This window comes from Cetorhinus maximus, chromosome 12 (genome assembly GCF_964194155.1).
Source record: "Cetorhinus maximus chromosome 12, sCetMax3.hap1.1, whole genome shotgun sequence".
In the NCBI taxonomy this organism is placed as follows: domain Eukaryota; kingdom Metazoa; phylum Chordata; class Chondrichthyes; order Lamniformes; family Cetorhinidae; genus Cetorhinus; species Cetorhinus maximus.
In genome coordinates, this window is record NC_135890.1 from 39,352,543 (window position 1) to 39,374,594 (window position 22,052).

The window sequence follows — 22,052 nt, forward strand, 5'->3', positions numbered from 1 at the left end:
AGTGCTTTAACTGCAAGAAGCTGAATCATTTCGCACACGAGTGTTTGGCTAGGAAGAAGCAAAACAAGCCTATACAGATAGCCACTGGAGAGATATCAGCAGAATAGTCTGATGAAGCACTATATACGATCCAACAGGTTGGTCCCATCAAGTCTATAGATGATGAATGGTTTGTGACTGTTACAACAATGACCGCAGAAAGAGAGTATCAACTGAACAAGAAGTGTCAGAAAGACACAGGTGCATTCTGCAACATAATGACCTTCACAGACCTATGCGAAGTGGCCCAACATGGCGATCCAAATATGAAGCCCTCGAAAGTAAGGTTAAGGCTATATGATGGCACAATACTCATACTGAGAGGACAAATTAGTCTCAGAGCCCAATGCAATGGCAAGAAGGAAGATCTAGAGTTCTAGATCATAGATGGGATACAACGGCCACTCATTTCAGCTGAAGCAAGTCTAAAGCTTGAACTGGTAACCCTGAACATGCCAACAGAGGTTTACAACGTGTCACAGCACACAAAACCACTGACAGCAGAACAGATCCTGGAGGAGTACAAAGATGTGCTTATAGGGCTGGGACATCTATCAGGAGAATATCATCTATAAGTAGATGAGAGTGTAATTCAGCTTCTGCCGAGAAGAGTTCTAGCTGCCCTCAAGTCAAGCCTAAAAGACAAGATAGAAGAGCAGGAAAAGAGGGGAGCACACTGGATTAGCAGCATGGTAGCAGTGAAACAACCTGGAAAGCTGCGAGTTTGCTTGGACCCAGAGAATCTAAATAAAGCTTTGAAGAGACCTCACCATGCCATGACAACCATCAAAGGAATTTTGCCACAACTTGCCAAGGTAAAGATCTTTACTACCCTAGATGCGAAGGATGGTTACTGGCAAGAGAAGCTGAATGAAAGCAGCAGCTTTCTAACAACATTCTGGACACCGTTCAGGAGATACAGATGGCTGTGCATGAAGTTTGGCATTTCCATGGCCCCAGAAGAGTATCAACACAGCCAATATGAGGTAGTCGGTGATCTTTCTGGAGTGGAAGCCATGGTGGATTATCTACTAGTCTATGGATGTGGAGACACAATGGGAGAAGCTATAGCTGACCATGATCAGAATTTAATACGACTACTGGAGAGAACTCACCAGATGAACATGAAGCTGAATAAGAGAACATTGCAAATGGAAACACCTGAAGTTAAATGCATAGGTCATGTACTGACAGCAAAAGGTCATCGCCTGGATTCTGGCAAAGTGAGAGCTGTGGCAGCGATGCAGCAATGAACAGATGTGAAAGTAGTGCAATGATTTGTTGGATTCGTGAACTACATAGCAAAATTTTTGCCTAATTTGTCATCAGAGTGTGAACTGTCATCAGCTCACTGCAAAGGAGGTGCAGTGGAATTGGGGAATGGAACAAAAAGCAGTGTTCACTAAAATCAAACAACTAGTGACAACAATGCCAATGTTGAAGTACCATGATGTCAATGATGAAGTTACCTCGCAGTGCGATGCCAGCGAGGCGGGTCTGGGAGCAACCCTAATGCAGCAAGGACAACCGATCACATTTACATCCAGGGCACTAGCATAAACAGAATGATGCTACGCTCACTTCGAGAAAGAGTGCCTGGCTATTGTTTTTGCTTGTGAGCATTTTCATCAGTACCTGCGTGAGAGAGACAAAGTAGCACAGGAGTCCAACCACAAGCCACTTCAAAGCATCTTTCTCAAACCATTACTATCTGCTTCAAAGCGTCTGCAAAGAATGCTACTTTGTTTACAAAGATATCATCTGGATGTAACACAGAAGCAAGGAAAACAGATGTACATTGTAGACATGCTGCTGAGAGCAATGCTCCACATGAAGAAAGTCGAAGATGCTACAACAGAATGCAAAATCTTCCAGCTTCGATGTGAAACAGCAGCTAGACATGATCTGGAAATCATCAACCCAGCAGAGATATTGGGCAGAATTTTCTCATGCCCGCCCTCGTGGCCGGCGGGAGCGGAGAATCCAGCGGCAGGTAAAAAGTCGCAAATCCGCCGTCATAAAAACAGATTGCAATTCTCCCGATGGTGTTTTTATGGCAGGTCGGTTACCCTGCTGACTAGTGGTGTGAATACCATTTGCATTCATTAACATATCATGAATGCTCATTAAAACAGCTGTTTGCCGGAATCTTGCCAGGCCTCCCAATCTTTCGTCACACCAATGGGAATTTACATCGGCCTCAAATCTGCTTGAAAAGGGCTGGTGTGCACAAGTCAGACCTCAGTTTGCTGGTAAGTTCGAGGTGAGTGGAACATGCAAAGTAGTCTATTAGCCATAGCGCTGCACCGCTCTTGCTGCGATGAACACCACTCCGCTGGGGCTGTAGGCTTAGTCTGCTCCTGCTCTTTGCATACATTGTTCCGAGGAACACCACTGTTCTGTGGTACTCATGAAGGCCTCCACTTTCAGAAACTAACATTTCAACTGGGGGTGGGCTGTGAGGGGAGGGTGGGGTTGATGAGCACAAAAGGGGTAACGGGGAGGGAAGGCTGTGGAATGGCAGTGAGGGGGAAGGACGAACACAAGGGCGTCCTTTCTGGGGTTACCCTTTAACCTCTTGTTGCCGCAGGAGTGAACAGGAGTCCGCATAGAAAGAAAGGAGGAAGACCACCTTGCGATGAAAGCCACTGAAAGTCAATGTCTTCATTAGCACTGTTAAAGGGCTACTCAGAACTCTGGCTTCACATCACAGTCGCTGCATCTCAAGAGTAACACATAGGAATGCAGAATTTGGGAATGCAGGCAATAGTGAAGGAGGCACATGTGGCATTCCATCAATGAAGACCTGTCACATGTTCACCAGAATTGACATTCCTAACAGGCCAAAGGGCATCCACTCATTGACCATGAGCAACTGATTCGTCATTAATATGCCACATCAGAGATTGGAACACAGAGCTAGGTTGGGTCACTCAACTCACTGAAACTTTCGCATCCCACACAGGGTTCAAGATGTTACATCTGTGATGCCATTTTGGTCACCTCGATGTGTGTGCTAGTGCCTCAGGGACAAGGTAGCATCAGCCACCATTCAAGTAGGGCAGGAAAAACCATGGGCCCTTACAGTTTCCAAATGTGTCACTTTCTGAGCTTCATTTTCTTGCCCCTTGAATCATTAATGTCTTCAATGTTTCCTTTCAGGGAGAAGGCAAAAGCACATATGGATCCAGTGCTCAATGCTGCCTTTATCAGGGTCCTAGTGCAATGGAGGAGGCGAAGGAGAGAGAGCGACTCTGTGCATAGCTCCAGCAGGAGGGACATGGTCAAGCGGAGCCAGAGCATGAACAGGAGGGTCAGGTGGAGAGACCCAGACAATTGAGGCAACTCACCAGGCCTAAGGTTTATCGTAGAAGAGTCTCCTATTTATCAATGAGGGAGAGGCAATGCAATGCATGTCTGTGCTTGTCCCGAGCTCTGGTACATCACATATACCATATTCTTTATGAAGACCTGACACCACGTGGAGTTGGAGGGTTATCCCTGCCATTGGCTTTGAATGTGACCGCAGCGCTCAATTTTTTGGCCTTTGGTTCTTTCCATGGATCAGCAGGGGACCTGTGCGGCATCTTTCAGTCCACAATATATTGAAGCATAAAGGATATCACAGTTGTACTTTACAGAAAGGCCCATCATTATGTCAGGTTTTCTCTGGACAAAGATAGCCAGGCTGCGAAATTCACCGGCTTTGCCGCTATCTCAGGCTTCCCAAGAGTGCAGGGTGCAATAGACTATTATATATGGACTATTATATATATATGTTATATATAGACCATTGCGTCTATAAGGGCTCCATGGCAGCAGGCCCTAATGTTTATAAACTACAAGGGCTATTATTCCATCAGTGTACAACTGGTGTGTGATCACTGGAAGCACATACTGCACATTTGTGCCCGGTACCCTGGGAGCTGCCATGACTCCTACATCCTGAGTCACATGCAGGTGCCTGAGATTTTCGAGGGGCCATTACGTCTGCAGGGATTGTTGTTTGGTGATAAGGGATACCCACTGAAAGGCTGGATGATGACACCGTTGCATTGCCCTCAGAGTCATTCTGAGGAGAGCTTTAATGCTGCTCACAGCTCTACACACTCCCTTATAGAGCAGACCATAGGGCTTCTGAAGATGCTACAGATGCTTGGGCCACTCAGGTGGCTCACTCCAATACACTCCCAACAGGGTTTCCCACATCATCGCAGTGTGTTGCGCCTATCACAATCTGGCGATGCAAAGAGGTGAAACCCTGCCAGAGGGTGGACTGGAGGAGGATGCGAGCTCATCGGAGGATGAAGGTCCGGAGGCCCAGGAAGCTCACGAGGCTGCTGTGGGTCAGTATGAGCGCGAACATGCAATGGAGGAAGGAAGACATGGGAGACAAGCCCATAATACGTTAATTACTGACAGGTTCCAGGAAGAGTAAAGTTAAGTGAAGGAATACGGCCACATCTCTCCTAGCCCTCAATGCCATTTTCTTTTAACTCAAGGGATATCCACCCACTTGCAGCAAGAACAAGTCCCACATTCACACTTGCGCGTTCTGACCTCATGAATCGCCAAGCCACAATCTTTGCTTTGGTCCGTTGGGCCCTGTGAGTGAGCTCACTCTGGGAATTGAGAGTCCACTTAGGAGCAAGAGCGATGTGAGAGAAGACTTCTCTGCCATCCAATGATGTAAACACTGTTGGTGAGACGTGGACATACCTAGGGATCTCCTCCTCCTGTGCTTCTTCGGAGAGAAGAAATGCTACTAGAATATCAATACTGATGAGCTGCCCTCGCTGAATGGTATTCCTTGAGGAAGAAGGTTTTGAAATGCTTATATCACACATTTCCAATAAAGATTTAAACACAGCTCCCTGACATCACACAAGGGTGCAGAGACCAGATCAACTGGGGTTGACGTCATGGAAATATGAATCTCATAGTGGGAAACTATCACTGAGCGGGAGCAAGGCTAAACATAGAAATAAGAGGATTCCAAAGTACAAAATCACAATGGCTTCAGTTGACAGGAACACTCGGGCCCCCAAGGGCCCCACCCTGACTCCTGCAGGAGATGATGCACCTGGAGGGAGGTCAAGATACCCTATTCCCATGTCGCCTACATCTTGATGATGCCCACCAGGGTGTGTGGCCATGGAGTGCAGGGTCACGCGCAAATCTGACAAGACCTGCCGGACCAAGTTCTCCATGGTGGTCGCCAGCCTTCCCATGGTGACTTTGAGGCACTCGCATGTTGGAGCCATGACATCAGACAAAACGCAGAGAGACTCCTCCATCATTCGCTCTAGCCTGCTGAGTGAATGTCAAATCTTTGCTTGTTGTTCCGCTGCCTGTCGCTACATCTCCAGCATTAAGTTGGCAGCCACTTCCAGAGGCTCATCATCTGACTGAGACTGAGCGGGTGGCTGGTCTCCAGCAGCCCTCCAAGTGCCAGAGACCTGGGCTGTCCCTGCCTCCGACTGCTGCGGGGTTGCATCAGTAAGGAGAACTAAGGCTCTCCAGAAAGTGAGGCTGAGCCTAATCTACAGCTGTGCCCCACCGACATGTGTGTCTCTGAGCTGGTGGAGGGTGGTGTGTGCCGTGACAGTCCTTCTGGAGCTTCCTCTTTGGATGAAGCCTGTGGGCTCCCACTGGTGCTGGACTGGCTTGGGAGCCTCAGTCTGCTGGTGCCTAGAAAATAGAGTTTCAGTTAATGAGCATGAGCTAGATAAGACTGCATGTGACTCACTGTGAATATCAGGATTTGATGAAGTGACGGAGTTATGATCCGTACTAGGTTGCTGGGAGAGGCCGATCTCCCCTTCCCCACAGGAGCGCTCCCTGTCCTCCCCAGCCAGCTCAGCTGCAGCCTCCTCAAACTCAGTGAGAGCAATGATGTTGGCCATCCCTCCCCCCGGTCTGTGATCTCTCATGCCTGTTGTGTGTCAGCTTGGTCTGTATGAAGAAGAAAGAAAGGCATGTGATGAGAAGGGAGGGAGCAGAGCTTGGGTGAGATGCATGTCCCATGTGTGTGGTGACCCCTCCCCAGAAGGGCCAGAGGATAGAGTGCGAGCAACATGATAAATGGGATGGTGACGATGTGAATGTCTCGGTGAGAGAATGAGTGTTTATCCCCCTGATAATGGTTGCGTGAGATCCCTGGAGAGAGCAGCTGTTTGAGTGCATGGTGCCATGACGAGAGTTTGATATTGGAGGGAGCTGAATGATGATTTACCCTGGCGGAGCGGATGAGATCATTCGTCCTCTTCCTGAACTGGGTGCCATTGTGGGCACGGTTGCCAGCCGCACTGATCTGCTCCGCGATGGACTCCCAGGCCGGAGAGGTGAGGCTGCTATGCTTCCTGCAGCCACCCCTGGGATAGAGCGCATGCCTGTGTGCCTGCACCCCTCTCATTAAGGCCTGGAGGGCCTGGTACGTGAAGCGGGGTGCTGCCTTCTTCAGGCTCTCGGCCTTCCTCTTCTGGCTGCCAGGCATCTCTGGTGGGCTGGAGAGAGTGAGATTGTGTGTTGGACTGGCCTTTACATTTGGCACCCGGACCTTCGAACCTCCCCAGCTGACGGCGGCCGCATGAATCTACTCCCAACCTGCCAGGTGATTCGGACCGATACGTGCCTTTGCATAATTAACGAGGCTCCAAGTGCACGAGTTCCCGCCATTCCGGACAACGGGGTGGGCACTGCTGAAACCCGCCTGCCACCGCAGTTAGTCTCATTTATGGAAAATTCCGCCCACTGAATCTGACAGACAAGCACCTTGCTCAAATCGAGCGAACTACCAAACACAATGCAACTCTACAGGTGCCACAAGAAGCAGTGATGAAAGGATGGCTGGAGAGCATCAAGAATACACCTGTGGTCACAGGGGCATATTCGGCATACCGAGGCGAACTGACAACCCAAGATGGCATCTTGTACAAAAGAAATATAGTCATCATCCCTAAGGAGATGAGAGATGCTGATGTGCAAACATGCAAGCCATGCAAGGAATTGAATCGACTCTGAGAAAGGCAAGAGAAGTGCTCTACTGGCCAAACATGAGCAATTAAATTAAAGACCACGTTGGCCAGTGAAGTGCTTGTAACGAATACCAAGTGAAACAAGCTAGTTGATGATGCATGATATCCCAGACAGACCATGGATGAAGGTGGGAGTAGACCTTTTCACTATAGCAGGATCTGATTATTTTGTCACTGTAGACTACTATTCTGATTAATGGGAGTTAAACCAGCTGACTTCAAAGACAACAGGAGAAATAGTAGAATGCCCGAAAGCACACTTCAGTCATTACGGCGTTCCAGCCTTTGTGATGAATGATAATGGCCCTCAGTTCACGAGTGAAGAATTCAGCCGATTCACATAGAATCGGGAAATTCAGCACCACACACCATCTCTGCACTATCTCCAGTCGAATGTAAAGATTGAGGTGGCAGTGAAAATCACCAAAGGAATCTTCAAGAAATTGAGCAAATCTAGCACAGATGTAGACAAGGCAATACTCGAGTGGAGAAACACACCGACTGAGGGCATGGAAAGTAGTCCTGTCCAAAGACTAATGTCACACCGCATGCAAACTATTCTTCCATAGCAAAAAAGCTACTGAAGCCAGAAGTAGTGAGCGAAAAGATTAAGGTAAAATTGCAGGAAGCCAAATTTCAGTTTGACAAGACTGCCAAACCATTACCAGAGCTGAGCACTGGACAGCCAGTCAGGGTACAAACCTTCAATGCTCTCAACAAGAGTCAGCCCATGTGGAAACTTGGGACATGTGTAGAGAAATTGTCACCTCAATTATATGCAATGGAGGTGAACAACCAAATATACTGGCACAACCGCAGGCATGTACGCACACTAGTGAAGCTGTTCCTTCACAGCAATCAGCTGGTCAGAAAAAAGGGATTTCAGCAGCTGTACTGAGTACAAAACTACCATCAGTCTCAGAGGTCCACGTGTTCCCAACAATTGCAATGGAACAACAGTTACCATGACAACAAGTGCCATAGGAATGACACTCCCTGGAGAGGGAACATCGCTCAGATGAACAGTTAATGTCAATACACATGCATACCATGAAGAGACCTGCATGATTTAAAGACTATGTATGCAATCAAGCGCAGAGGTTGACTGGTAGAACAAACAGTTGTTAATGCATGAGAACAGTGGGTGTCCATTGGGTAACTTGGGTACTTAGTTACACATGGTCATGCATGCAAATTTGTCTTTTGTTTGCTAGGAAAAGGGGATGTTTGTATCTTTGTTTGGCATGAAAAGGAGGGTGTTTGGGTTTGAAATGCAATCTGTTCTGTATACCTGGCTTGCCATAGTCATGTGGCTATGCCATGAGGCAATCTCTCTAGAGACTGCCATTTTGAGATGAGTTCAATAGAGGCCTACAATGAGAAAGCACTGAGGAAGCACTGCTGTCTTTAAACATAAAATACTGCCCTTTCACTAAGTTTGGTGAAAAAGCAGTCTGCCCACTACGGTCTGCCTTCTGCCAGCCAGCATATTATGACGGAGGAGGTGAACTTAGGAACTTAAGTGCCCAATAACTGGCCACTTAAGGGACTGAATGGGCCTATGGCAGGCGGCCTAGTGGTGCCTTACCCAGGTCGGGGGTGGGTGGGAAGGCCATGGGCTGGCCACCCAACATATTTTACCTGCTTCCCCCTGCTAAAAACAAACCCGGTTGGGGGGCTGTAAAATTCAGCACTGAAGGGGACATTCAGCACACAGAGTCTGCGACAGCTCTTTCAAAGAGCAACCCATTTAGACCCACTCCCACGCTCTTTTCCCATATCCCTGAACTATTTTCCTTCAAGTATTTATTCAATTTCCCTTTGAAGGAAATCCACCACCCTGTCGGACAGTAAATCAAGGTCCTAACCACCCATTGTATATTAAGGCTTTTCTTCGTGCCGCCTCTGATTCTTTTGCCAATCATCTTAAAATCCGTGTCCTCACCTGTACCCTTCAGCCATTGAAAACAGTTACTCTTCATTTACGCTATCTAAAGCCTTCATGATTTTAAACACTTCTGTTAAATCTTCCCTTGACCATCTCTGGTCCGAGAACAACAATCTCAGTTTATCCAATCTATCACTTAACCTTAATCTCTCATCCCTGGAATGATTCTAGTAAATCTCTTCTGTACTCTCTCCAATGCCTTTGTATCCTTCCTAAAGTGTGTTGCCCAGAATTGGACACAATATTCCAACTGGGGCTGAAATAATGTTTTAGATAGGTTTAGCATCTCTTCCTGCCTAGTGTACCCTATGCCTCGACTTATAAAGGCCAGGGCCCCATTTGCTTTATTAACTGTTTTATTAACCTGTTAACCTGCTACCTTCAAAGATTTGTGTGCACACACATCCCACATTGTTTCTCATTCTTCCTATCAAAATGTACCACCTCACACTTTTCTGCATTGAATTTCATCCGTTCCACTAGCCTGTCCATGCCTTCTTGAAGCCTATTACTTTCTTCCTCACTGTTTATTACACTTTTTTCATTACTCCTTCACTATCACATTTTTAAATTGGCTCAAAGTAAAACAATAAAAATCACAAATGGATCAAAAATTAGATAAGCAGTTGGAGAACTGCCAGTTAGAAACTGCTAAGGACTTATGAAGACTACCAGTCCTGAATGAGCAGTCAGGAGAACCTACCAACAATTTCCAAGGAGAACAACAACCTGACCTTAAAACCTTTGGAAAACATTTTGTCCATTATTTTTTTCTCAGTAACTGAAGTTTCTATTGTCCAAAATAAGGGCTAAAACAATAAAAACACCAGAAAAGGAGGAACGGGCACCAGCATCACTAAGTATCATAAAACTGTCCATCAACTAGCATGAGAAGTTGACGGATAAACATATTTTGGAAGTTGTTCAGGTGAAGAATTTAAAGAATAGCTGTATTTAATATCCATACTACGGATATTAAAAAAATATAAACATTGCCAGGATGTTTTGGCCAACCATAATTTCTGGCATATGTTTGTATAAATTGATTGGCAAATAGGAAGGGACTCACATGAACAAATTAACTCTTCCTAATTGAACATTTGAGGTTTGAACTGAAAAACTTGGTTTTCAATAAAATTTAAGGTATAAAAAGGTATTAGGGTATTTTCCCTAAGTCAGTCAACAGTTGGACTGTCAGCAGTCAGAAAACCACATAAACTGCTTAAAGCAAAGCAGTTTGGCAAAATCAGTTGATAGTCAGGTCAGTCAAAGAAAACAGCCAGAACAAGCTGAACAGTCCAAGTGATCAAAAAAATCTGACAATTAACTGAAAGAGGTTCTATATTAAATCGACAGAAGTAAGCTTGTAATATATTTCACCACAGCAATCTAATGCCTCTGAGCACATTATGAAGCTTAGATTGTAGCACTGCTGCATTAAGGAAAGTGTACTTGCTAGTTAGCTGAGCCAGTATGGCTAGATGAAGCGATAGGTAGACAGCCCGGTGACTCACCATAGGCACTTCTGAGGAGAAATGGAGCATCCAGGTGGAAGTCAAACAGCTGGCATCCCAAAGTTGATCCATTGAAGGACCAAGTGATAAATGCACATTTTGGAGGTAAGTTCAACTTTTAGTGATCACATCGAACAGGTGATATTAGATCGGTCATGCGTTATACAATCCCCCAATCTTCCTTTACATTGAAGTTAACGGGAAAGGAAGATTGGGCATGGCTGGCAAATCCAAAAATATTCATTTTACACCACCACTGATAGTTAAAATGACACCGATCAAGTAAACGATCAGTCATTCAGCAACTTGGACTGAACTGTTCTCAGCTACAGTTGAAAAAACAAACTGTTATAGCCCAATGGTTTTATAGAATTTATACATTCTGTCTGTTTAAGAGCCTCTACTTAAATTTCTGATGCTTTTAACTGCTGTAAGATAAATGAATAACGTAAAACTGATCATAGCTCACTGCTAATTGAATACCTGCTGTTAATTAAATGTTTAATGAAATATTATTTGTTGTAAAAGAAAATCTAGCCAAATACGGTTGAAATATTAATATTTTATTGTATGAGAACATTGATTGTTAAATGTAGATGTCATTATAATTATAATCATAATGACATTCAAATAGTCATTCCCATTCCCCCACTCTTGTCCCTGTAACCCTGCAAGTTTATTTCCCTCAAGTACCCACTCAATTTCCTTTCTAATTCATTGAGCCACCCACCCCCCCCTCATAGGCAGCAAGTTCCAGGCCATTACCACTCATTGTGTAAAAATGTTCTTTCCCACATCCCCCTGTATTTCTTGTCCAAAACCTTAAACCTCTGTCCCCTAGTCCTTGTATCATCAGCTAAAAGGAACAGATTTTCTTCATCTACTTTATTTAAACCTGTCATAATCTTGTACACTACCACTAACTTTACCTCAGTCCACTGTGCTCCAAGGAGAAGAATACTAGCTTCTCCGATTTAACTAAATCCCTCATCCCTGGAAACACTCTGGTAAATGTCCTCTGCATTTTCTCAAGGACATACACATTCTTCCTAAAGTGTGGTGACCAGAACTGGATGCAACACTCTAGTTTAGTTTTACAACATCTGGTTCTGATCCCATTTTTGGGAACTCTAACAATTAGTCTCATTCTGGTTTATGGTCATGCAATGTTAAGGGCTAACTAGTAAATTATTTTAGACGGATTATTCCAAAGTGGAATATTTTAAATTTTAGATATATAGTAGGAATATGGTCCAGTCTGTATGTATGAAAGCAGAAATGTCATTTATGACATATTCAGACTGAATATAGGACATTATCAGACTATATTCTGGATGCATGGGATGGGTTTTACCATCTACCCTCTCTACCTTACAATGGACAGCAGCACAGAGTGATTATAACCCCTTTATTTTGTTTATACAGAAAATTCAACAGCTGTTAGTGTTTGCATGAAGATTTGTATATACAGTGGCAGTGGAGAAGGTGGATATTATTTTTCAGTAAGTGTTCCTTGGGAAATGCTTCCTTGGAGAGATCTCCTCCTTTGTTGTAAGCCTGGGGCTCAAATCAGCAGAAGCTGCACTCCTTGGACTCTGGCTTCTGAAGCATTCCTTCCTCCCTTCGTCCTACCACTGGCAGTCATGCTTTCATACACCAATGCCCAATGTTCCAGAATTCCTTCCCTAAACTCCTCAGCCCTCAGCAGTAACAACTTGAATTTATATAGTAATTTAACAACTAGCTCCACCCATGCCTCAGCTCATGTGTTGCTGAAACCCTCCTGTTACATCTAGACTCAACTGCTCCAATATTCTCCTGGCCAGTCTCCCATCTTGCATCCTCTGTAAATTAAGTTAATCTAAAACTATGCTACCCATATCCTAACTTGCAGCCTTCTGCACTTAACACTGAGTTCAACAACTTCAAACCATGAACTTTCTCCTCCATCTCTACTCCTTTTTGAATCCTTTTTTTATTTTTATTTCAATTTTATTTTTATTTTTATTCTTATTTATTTTCATTTTTTATTTATTGATTCATTTTTAAAAATCCTTTTTCCCCCAGCCTCCACCCCACCACTCCCACAGGGCCATCTGTCACTTGTTTCTATGTTGTGCTTTCAGAGAGTGCTCACCCTTGTTCTGCTATTAACACATTCTACCACTATCAGCACCTTCTTTAGTCCTTACCACTACCATTAACACTCCCTTTGTCTTGTGCTATGACATCTTTGTCAATCTCTCCTTAACTCCCACCTATCCCTGAACTTCTATCTTCACCTGCTCCACCCCCTCTTAAGCAGTATAAAATCCATCACATTTCTTCTTCTCTTTAGCTCTGAAGAAGAGCCATACGGACTTGAAACATTAACTCTGTTCCTCTCGCTACAGATGCTGCCAGACCTGCTGAGTTTTTCCAGTATTTTGTTTTTCTTTTAGATTTCCAGCATCCGCAGTATTTTTCTTTCATCCTAACTTGCAGCGCCCAGTTTACTCATCCAGTACATGCTAACATATACTGGATCCAGCAACCCTCGATTTTAAAATTATCTTTGCTTTCAAATTCCACCATGGCCTCATCCTTCTCTACAATCTCTTCCAGCCCTGAAACCCTCCGAGAACTTTGCGTTCCTCCAATTCTGATCTCTTGCACATCCCACACTCCCTTCACCCCACCACTGGTGGCCATGCCTTCAGCTTCCCCAGCCACCAGATCTGGAATTCCCTCCCTACAGCTTTCCACCTTCCATCTCTCATTCTTTCTTTAAAATGCTCCTTAAAACCTACCTCTTTTACCTTCCCTACTATCTCCCTATGTGACTCAGTATCAAATTTTAGGAACATAGAAAAGTGGGAAGAGGAATATGCCATTTAGCCCCTCGAGACTGTTCTTTCATTTAAAGGTACAACTACAAGTGAAGACCTGACCAACCATTTTACTGGTTGGTTCTTCAGAAGCATTGTGTGTGTACCTATACCACATGGACTGTAGTGGCTCGAGGAGGCAGATCACCACCAACTTCTCAAGGGCAAATAGGGATGGGCAATAAATGTTGGCCTAGCCAGCAATGCCCATATCCCAAAAATGAATTAAAAAAACTTCACTGTTTGTAATGCTTTCAATGATACTGCACAAATGAAGGCATGTCAGAGTGGCCTTCAGTCAGTAAGGACTGATTGATCACACACGCCAATATATGACCAACTATTATTAGCAATGACTATGAAAAATTGTATTCACATGATCCAGTTCAGCAGAGAGGCAGTTGCAGAGCTATGCCATCTGCTGTAAGAACAACTGTAGCTATTATCTAGATTAAGGATGGCACAGCCAATGGCAGCACCAGTCAGCTGTGGCCACTTCCTTCCAAATAGGGATGGGGCTTTGCAGTGTCACCCTCCTCAGTCACCTTGTTCAGTACCATGTGTTCAGCAGATATCAAAACGAGGTCAGAGTTGAACTGCTCCTGCTGCTCGCCTGCTGTTTCAAGTCAGTGTGTTCGGTTTCCTTTGCCTTCATTTTTGCCTGTTAATTCTTAACCTACTCTTTCAACCTTGGCAAGACTGCTAATTCCATAGGTGGCACAAATATCCCCTATTCTGTAGCTTTAATTGTCTAGATCGCTTTAAATTTCACTTATACAAAATATTCCACTTCTGCCACTAAAATGTTCCCTGCACCGATCAAAATAAGTACCTAGAGCTATGAATAATAATATAAATGTGAAAATTGGGTACTTTTAGCATTTCATAATACTGATATCATTTGCATTAATTGTTAACCATTTAGTATTAATTTACACCAACTAATGAATAATTCCACTGTACTTTACAAGGTAGTGCTCCTATCATTATGAAATAGTGAATCTACCAAACTGTCGTTTGCAATGTCATGGAAGATTTGCTAGCACATTTATGAAGTTATAAAACTTACATATGCATGCACTTCCCATCTATTCAATTCAATTCAATGTTTTGTGTCACAATTAAAAAAAAATAAAGGAACAAGCAATGAATTTTACACAGAGAATGATGGCAATGTGGAACTCACTGCCAAATGGAGAGGTTGAAGTGGATGACACTGATGTATGCATCAAGAATGCCCTTGCATGCATGAGGAAGAAGAGAATGGAGAATCATGGGGGGACAATGTGAGAAGAGATAATTAGAGTAGGAGAAGGCACATGTGGTATAAGCACCTGCGTGGAGCAAATGGCCTGTTCCAGTGATGTAAATTCTATGTAGTTCTATGCAACACAGTCATTTAAAATATATAGCAAACTCTTTTTCACATAAAATACTATAACTACAACATCTATCATCCGTCCACGTTGGTAGGAAAGCATGCTGACGTGTTTCACAACAGCACGCAGGCGATGTACCTCTTAACTGACCTTAGAATTCCACTTGTTGCCAAGTTCCAACAAGCCTGGCATGGGTGAAGTTTCCATCTGCCTCCAACATGGCCCATGATATGAGGGTGGGAATTGCCAAGGAGAGGGGTTCCCTTGCCTGGAATTTCATCGAGGCCAATCTACCTACTACCATTAGCGACAAGGATGCCACATTCATACAGGTCTGCCTGGGGCTGGTTGTGAAGCTCAGAGAAGCTCCGGGAAAGGATCCTGCAATGCCTGGATTAACCCTTTTAGTAAGAGTAATGCCCTTTTAGTAAGCGGATCGATCAACCTTATTACCATCAGTGGCCCCTCCCAGATGGCCCTCTGTTGACCCTTCTTCCCTGCATCCCCCTCCCTTTTCTCTGGTGGGGGCCCTAGCATGCACCCATAGCAGCATGGGTGTTAGTCATCGAAATTGAAATTAAGTGACCCCACATTTTCCAGCATGGTTAGTAATAGAGGCCCTGTCTGCTCTCCTCTTGCCAGTAGAGAGAGGGGTGAGAATTTTAGTCCCTGGTGTAGTTTGATGCCTGTAGTACATAATAATACAATTTGTTTCCCATGATAACACCCCTGTATTACATCATAATTATAATATGCTTCAGGACATAATGCTCTCAATTATACAACAATAGTGTTGCAGGGTCCAATGGCCTCAATTATATATTAATAGTTTTATGTTCTCTAATAATAATACAAAATATAATGCCCTGCATCATACAATAATACAGGGTATTACAAGGTATAACATATTTATACTATTTAATAGTACATTATGTGCTGTCTTATAACATTCTGGAATTAAGGATCATTAAAATCGGTTTTTAATCAATATCCACTTATAATTCCCAGAGTTTTTTTTCTAGTTATGGAATCAGTAAAACCGGACTTTTTTCTTGAATTTAAAGGGACTCCTTGAATCCCCCCAAAAATTCCCATTCCTCTTACCAAAAGTTGGGTGTCAAGATGTGCATGCATTATGTTAAGAAGTACATTATGTACTGCACTGATATCATGGGTATGATGTGTGAGCATCTTTCAGCATTCCGTCGGAACCGGTCCCTCCGGGGAACCATGGTCCACTACTCCATCACTCCCAACACCTCATCCCCTTCCCATGGCACCTTTCCATGCAATCACAGAAGGTGCAACACCTGTCCCTTTACCACCTCCCTCCTCACTGTCCAAGGGCCCAAACACTCCTTTCAGGTACAGCTGTGCTTCACGTGTACCTCCTTCAATTTGGTCTACTGTATCCGCTGCTCCCAATGTGGTCTCCTCTACATTGGAGAGACCAAACGCATACTGGGTGACCGCTTTGCGGAACACCCCCGGTCTGTCCGCAAGCATGACCCAGACCTCCCTGTCGCTTGCCATTTCAACACATCAACCTGCTCTCATGCCCACATGTCTGTCCTTGGCCTGCTCCAATGTTCCAATGAAGCCCAATGCAAACTGGAGGAACAGCACCTCATCTTTCGATTAGGCATCTTACAGCCTTCTGGACTTAACATTGAGTTCAACAACTTTAGACCATGAACTCTCTCCTCCAACTTCACCTTTTTTCATCCCCTTTCTTCTACATTCATTTTCATTTTTTACCCACATTCTATTTTTATTATTTTTATTCATTTATCTGTAGTTTTATCCCCATTTTTTTATCCCATTTTCTATCTCCTTTTTTCCCCCCCACCCCATTCCCCATGGGGCCATCTGTCACTTGTTCCATGTTATTCTTTCACACAATGCTATCCTTGTTCTGCGATAATCACATTCTGTTTTCTTATCTTTACGCCACTAGCACCTGTTTTAGCACTAACCACTACCATTAACACTCCCTTTGTCCTTTTGTTCATGACATCTTTGTCAATCCCTCGTTTGTCCCCGCCTATTGCTGGCCTTCTATCCAGCTCCACCAGCCTCAACCCCCTTAAACAGTATAAATTTCATCTCATTTCCACTTCTCTTCAGCTCTGAAGAAGTGTCATATGGACTCGAAACGTTAACTTTGTTTTTCTCTCTCCAAAGATGCTATCAGACCTACTGAGTTTTTCCAGCATTTGCTGCCTTCAAGATAGCAATTGACTGAATGGATTCAAATATGGACCTGTGACAGGCACATGAATCTTGCAGGTGATGGGCTCTAGAACCTTGGAGATAAAAGCTGGTGCAAGATGGGGCAGTAGTTAGAAAGGACTGATAAATTGAGGGTGGAATTTTGGAAGGCAGTGAATGACAGCAAGTTAATTTTGAAAGCAAACAGAAGTTCTTTAAAGGAAACAGATAGGCAGGAACAGTAGGAGGGTTGGGAGGAGGAGCAGAGTAGGATCATCTCTGGCTTCTCATTTCCTATCCTTGAGGGAGCAAGTGCAAGTGGGTGGAACGTTAAGGATTAGGTCACTGACAATGGAGCGAGTGGGCAGGGAGGATACAGGGTCTGAGCAGATAGCTCAAAGGGGAAGAAGTAGGAATAATGATGTGAGTGAGAGCACAGTAGTGAGGAGAGTAGTGGGTAGTGGAATGATAGAAAACAGGGTGTGGCAGAACTTTGAGTGTTGGGTAGCAGATGGGGATGGAGCTGCTGAGTGCCACATTTTCCCTGCACCTCTTCCAGAAATGTAGCCTCCTTTCTCTGCCACACTACACAATGCAACCCACCACCTCCAACTCAAACAGAAAGAAAAAAAGGCAGCACAAGAAGCAACACCTATGAGGAAGAGATAAACGGAAGAGAGCTTGAAGCAGGAGAGATAGAAAGAGGGCAACTGAAAGTTGAACAGAGCACCTCTTGTGGCTGAGGTCCCACTCCCTCCCAGAGCAGCCATCTTGTATGGGTTATTCATCAATTTAGATATTGTGGTTGCATTAAAATTCTACATTTTCATTTAATCAGTGTTGATATTTGTGATTCAATTTATAAGTCAACTTAAACGCAGCCGACTGGCAGAGGGACCATGAGGGTGAAATTGGTCTTGTACAGCAGCATCGCTAGTTGCCACGTTCTCTTTGCCATTGAGTGCAAAAGAGACAACTGACAGCTATTGCCCCTTTTGTGCTAAGACCCAAGACCAATTTTACCCCACATTCTCCATCAGAGTGCACAACACCACAGGAGGTCCATTTGTTGCGAATAGATCCTTCTGTAAATCATCATGACATCCTAACCCAATCTTTCACATTTAAAATCCATTGTTGTAGACTATCAAATGTGCTTTCCCTTACCTGACCAATCAATGAATTCTGGGGTTTTCCTGCTTTCAGAAGGACTGGCAGGATGTTTCTTTCTTTTTTCAGTTTCTCTAGCTTCCGCAACAGTGACTTCCTGTAAATTGACGTTTGTACTTCTCAAATTAAAACGTATTGCTGGTTCTTCTCATTTTTTTCAACAGTTTACTTGTTAAAACGTTCAGCACAAGCTACTTAGATATTTGACATTAATTATATTCACTTCTTCACATCTGCAAATTATGTTACCCCCTAAGGCTATGCCTTACGCTTTAAGCTTAAAGTTTTGAAGTAAATACTTAAAGTAATTATCTTTTGACCCTCTAACGTGTATAGAGGGGCCATAGAAAACAACCATTAAGTGTCATGTTTTACATAGAACATCCAATCGAAGGTATTTAAATAATTTTGAAGAATTTATTCATTTATATTCTGTCTCTCTGCTGCACTCATTTGCCAGTCAGTCACATCAAAAGGTGTAAGTTAGGGGTTGCTATGCCAGCATCCATAACACAAGCAGCCATTTTTTAGCACGTTTCGTATTTTGTCATTGAAAATTCCTTTGATTCAGGGAAAGAAAAAAGCAAAAGATTATTGTTTTGCTTTAGCTGTGTAACGTCTAGGAGGTAGACAAGAGACACAATCAAAAATCCCTACTTAAAGTTTTAAAATGAAAAGCAAGAAACGCTCAAACTTTTAATATATCGGAATATATTTATTTTAGTTAATATTCCATATTTACCACTTCAAATGCAAATACTGTGGAGAATCAAATTGCTCTGGCAAGTTCGATTCAAGCATGTTTGAATGTAACGCGATTTTATGCCGAAATTATGTGAAAACCATTTACACAGTATTTAGAAAAACCCTCACTATATTGTTGTCCTGCGAAAATAAAGTAGCACTCTGCATTTTGTAACAAAAACACGGGGGAGAGGCTGTTACACTATGATGGAATCTGGAGTGTAAATTCAGTGACAACGGGGTTTTCTCTAGTGGTTTCAGTAATTGCTCAGTTGCTTTGTGAGTGCTGCAAAAAAACTGCAGCGGGGCTGTAGTCAGTATGTGACAACACAAGAGAGCATCTCCCTCTTGAGCCTCCTCTGTTCGGGTAAGCGCCAGCATGATTTTTGTGTAACTAGACATTTCCTAAAGCCCCGCCACCTGGCAAAAAAAAACACTGGGGAAGTTGTTGAATTCAACCGGGCTGCAAAATTGTGCTGCTCCTCAGCTGTCTGCTGCTGCTGCCCACTTCTTGTTGCCTTTTGCACAATATTCTAAAACTAATGCAATCGTATTAATCAGAACAAGTTCTTACTTGCTGCCATTTGACATGTCTGAGATGTTTGGAGCTGGAAGCTACGCGCGCTCCAAACCTCCAATATCTTCAGCCATAGCAACGTTAGGGCGTAACCATGGCGACCGAGTAACCATTGTGACATCAGCGCCGCTCCTGTCATGCGTCGCCTTTTCCAATTGGTTCAAAGCCAACTTTGACTGCGCTGACCAATCGGTGAACTTAAGAATGTAACTTGTGCAGTGCCGCTGAGACCAGATGGGAAGCTCACTCATTGCCCTCAGCTCCATATGCTCAGCTTTGCAGCTCTTGACTCAATCTTACTGCCGCATCTCTCTGATGTCTTACAAACTTACAAAAAAATTATGGCTCAAAAAAATTAGACAACCAATATTGTAAGTATTTGGAACGCACGCCAGTGGCTTTATTTCTTTCGGTAGAACTAGATCCAGCACTGGTTTCTTCCTCGTTAGGGTAGAAACGTAGTGCTGTAGAACGTTCTGATCTGTACACATAGGAATTCTTCACCAACCTTGCCCTTTACATTGTCCATATTAGGGTCATTGCAGTACCCTACTGTTACTGCTCTATTAATTTTACATTTTTGTCAAATTTATCTACAGATTTGCTCCTCTATTTTCTTCACTATTTGGAAGTGTATAGTAAACTCCCAGCAATGTAACAGCTTTTCTGTTCCTTAAACCAAATATTCTCATAAAACCACAGTTTTCTAAAACTAACTTTGTGGTATAAACAATGCAATGACAATGTTATCATATTAATTAGAACAAGTTCTTAAAATTGGCTTAAGTGTACTAAATTGATTTTAGTCTTTGAACCACTAGTATATCATCTATCTACAGAACTGTAATATCCTTGAACAACATTGCCTGGCCTCTGTTGCAAATACTATAATGTAACCACATGTGACTTATGCCTGTGGCTCATCAACCTTATTAACAAAACTCCATACATTAACACACATGAATTCCAACACCACACTAGTCTGTTTGTTTTTTCTCTCTATCTAACTGCTGCTCTTTCTGCATTATTTTTCAAATCTGTTGCTGTTGATCCTGGAGTTTAGAAGAGTGAGGGGTGATTTTCTGTTGCTGTTGAAACGAGTTTAGAAGAGTGAGGAGTGATTTGATTGAAGGCTCAAGGGGTCGAATGGCCTACTTTATTCCTATTTCTTATGTTCTTATATTCTCAAATCTTGAATCCCCCCAGTTTTCTATGCACATTGTCTCTCCTTTTTGCTGCTATGTCCTGGTTCCCCTCTCCCTGCCAGATTAGTTTAACCCCTCCACCAGAACACAAATTCACCGCCCCACAAGGACATTGGTCTTGGTCCAGTTCAATTGCAACCCATCTCACTGGTACAGGCCCCTCTTGTTCCAGAGCTGGTCCCAATGTCCCGAACATATAAAGGCCTTCCTCATTCACCATTTTTTCAGTCAAATAGTTGCTTGGCAGTACAGAACTTAAGTATTGCTGAGAAAAAAGACACCCTGTCAAAGCTTTTCATCTTGCACTCATCAGGACAGATGCAAAAATACCAAATCTCAAAGGGAACAACAATTTATTCTGCATGAGAAGAGGGTGCTGATTGGTTGGCAAGTGGACTTTGAGATTTCCTTCTTTATGTATAGTAGTCGACTTCCTGTGGCATTGCACATAGAATCAATGTGAAAGAAAGAGGGGAGAAGGATGAGGGGGAACGAGGAGTGAAAGAAAAAGGGAAGAGGAAAAAAGAATGGAAGGGGAGGGGGAGAAGAGGAGAGGTGAGAAGAAAGAAGAAAGGAGAGATGGGTCAGAAGAGAAGATGGGAAGATGGGGAAGTGAAAGAATTAATGTACTAGGAAAGGAGAGGAGGAGGAGAGGAGGGGAAGGGAGATGAAGATGAGAGGAGAGTGAAAAAAGGAGGAACAGAGGAGAGGGAGCAGTGGCAAAAAGAGAGGAGGGGGATGAAGGATGAGAGAGAAGAGGACAAGGGAAGGGTACATGTAGGGGAAAGAGGAAATTAAGATGGGGGGGTGAAAAGTGATGGGCAAGGTGGAGGATGGGAGGGTAGAGGAAGACTAAATGAAGTGAAGGAGGAGAGGAGCAGAAAGGGAAAGGGAACAGCTGGAAGCAGAAAGGTATATATTGGGGTCAACGTTTGAGTCAGTGGGGTTGGAATTCTTTTATTGGTAAGGAGTGCTAGATAGAGTGTGGGGTCTCAGTGGGGAGATATCCATCTCCGTGGTTTAAAATGTATCTATCATAATAGCTGGGGTTATTCATTACAGTAAAATGGAAACATCAAGGTGTTAAATATATTGCTGCCTTTTTAATCAGATATACTATTTGGGTTAAGTGTCCCCTGTATGTGGATCTTTCATCACATACAAAGCAGTGAGTTTTTAATTGTCCAGTATCCTCATAAATGCAGAAACAACCCAGGGATTAAACAAAGTACCCTGGCCCCTTTAATTATCAAATCTCCCACAAGATCCTTCATTTCGGTAGGCAGATGAATTTATACTGTATTCAGACTGACATTCAGGCGACAAACCAATAGACAAAATTATTTAATGGTATGTCTCAG

General features: G+C 43.5%; 1 protein-coding gene across 2 annotated transcripts in view; it reads right to left on the minus strand.

The window, feature by feature from the left end:
• dyrk4 (dual-specificity tyrosine-(Y)-phosphorylation regulated kinase 4) overlaps window positions 1-19,562 on the minus strand; it is a 100,810-nt gene extending 81,248 nt beyond the window's left edge. For both annotated transcript variants that reach the window (XM_078553391.1, XM_078553390.1), the window contains exons 1-2: window positions 19,484-19,562; window positions 18,163-18,262 (exon numbers count right to left, since the gene is read on the minus strand). In XM_078553391.1, coding sequence (XP_078409517.1) covers window positions 18,163-18,262; window positions 19,484-19,500 — 117 coding nt within the window. In that variant the 5' untranslated portion in view covers window positions 19,501-19,562. The remainder of the gene's footprint in view (window positions 1-18,162; window positions 18,263-19,483) is intronic.
• Window positions 19,563-22,052: the final 2,490 nt, after the last annotated feature.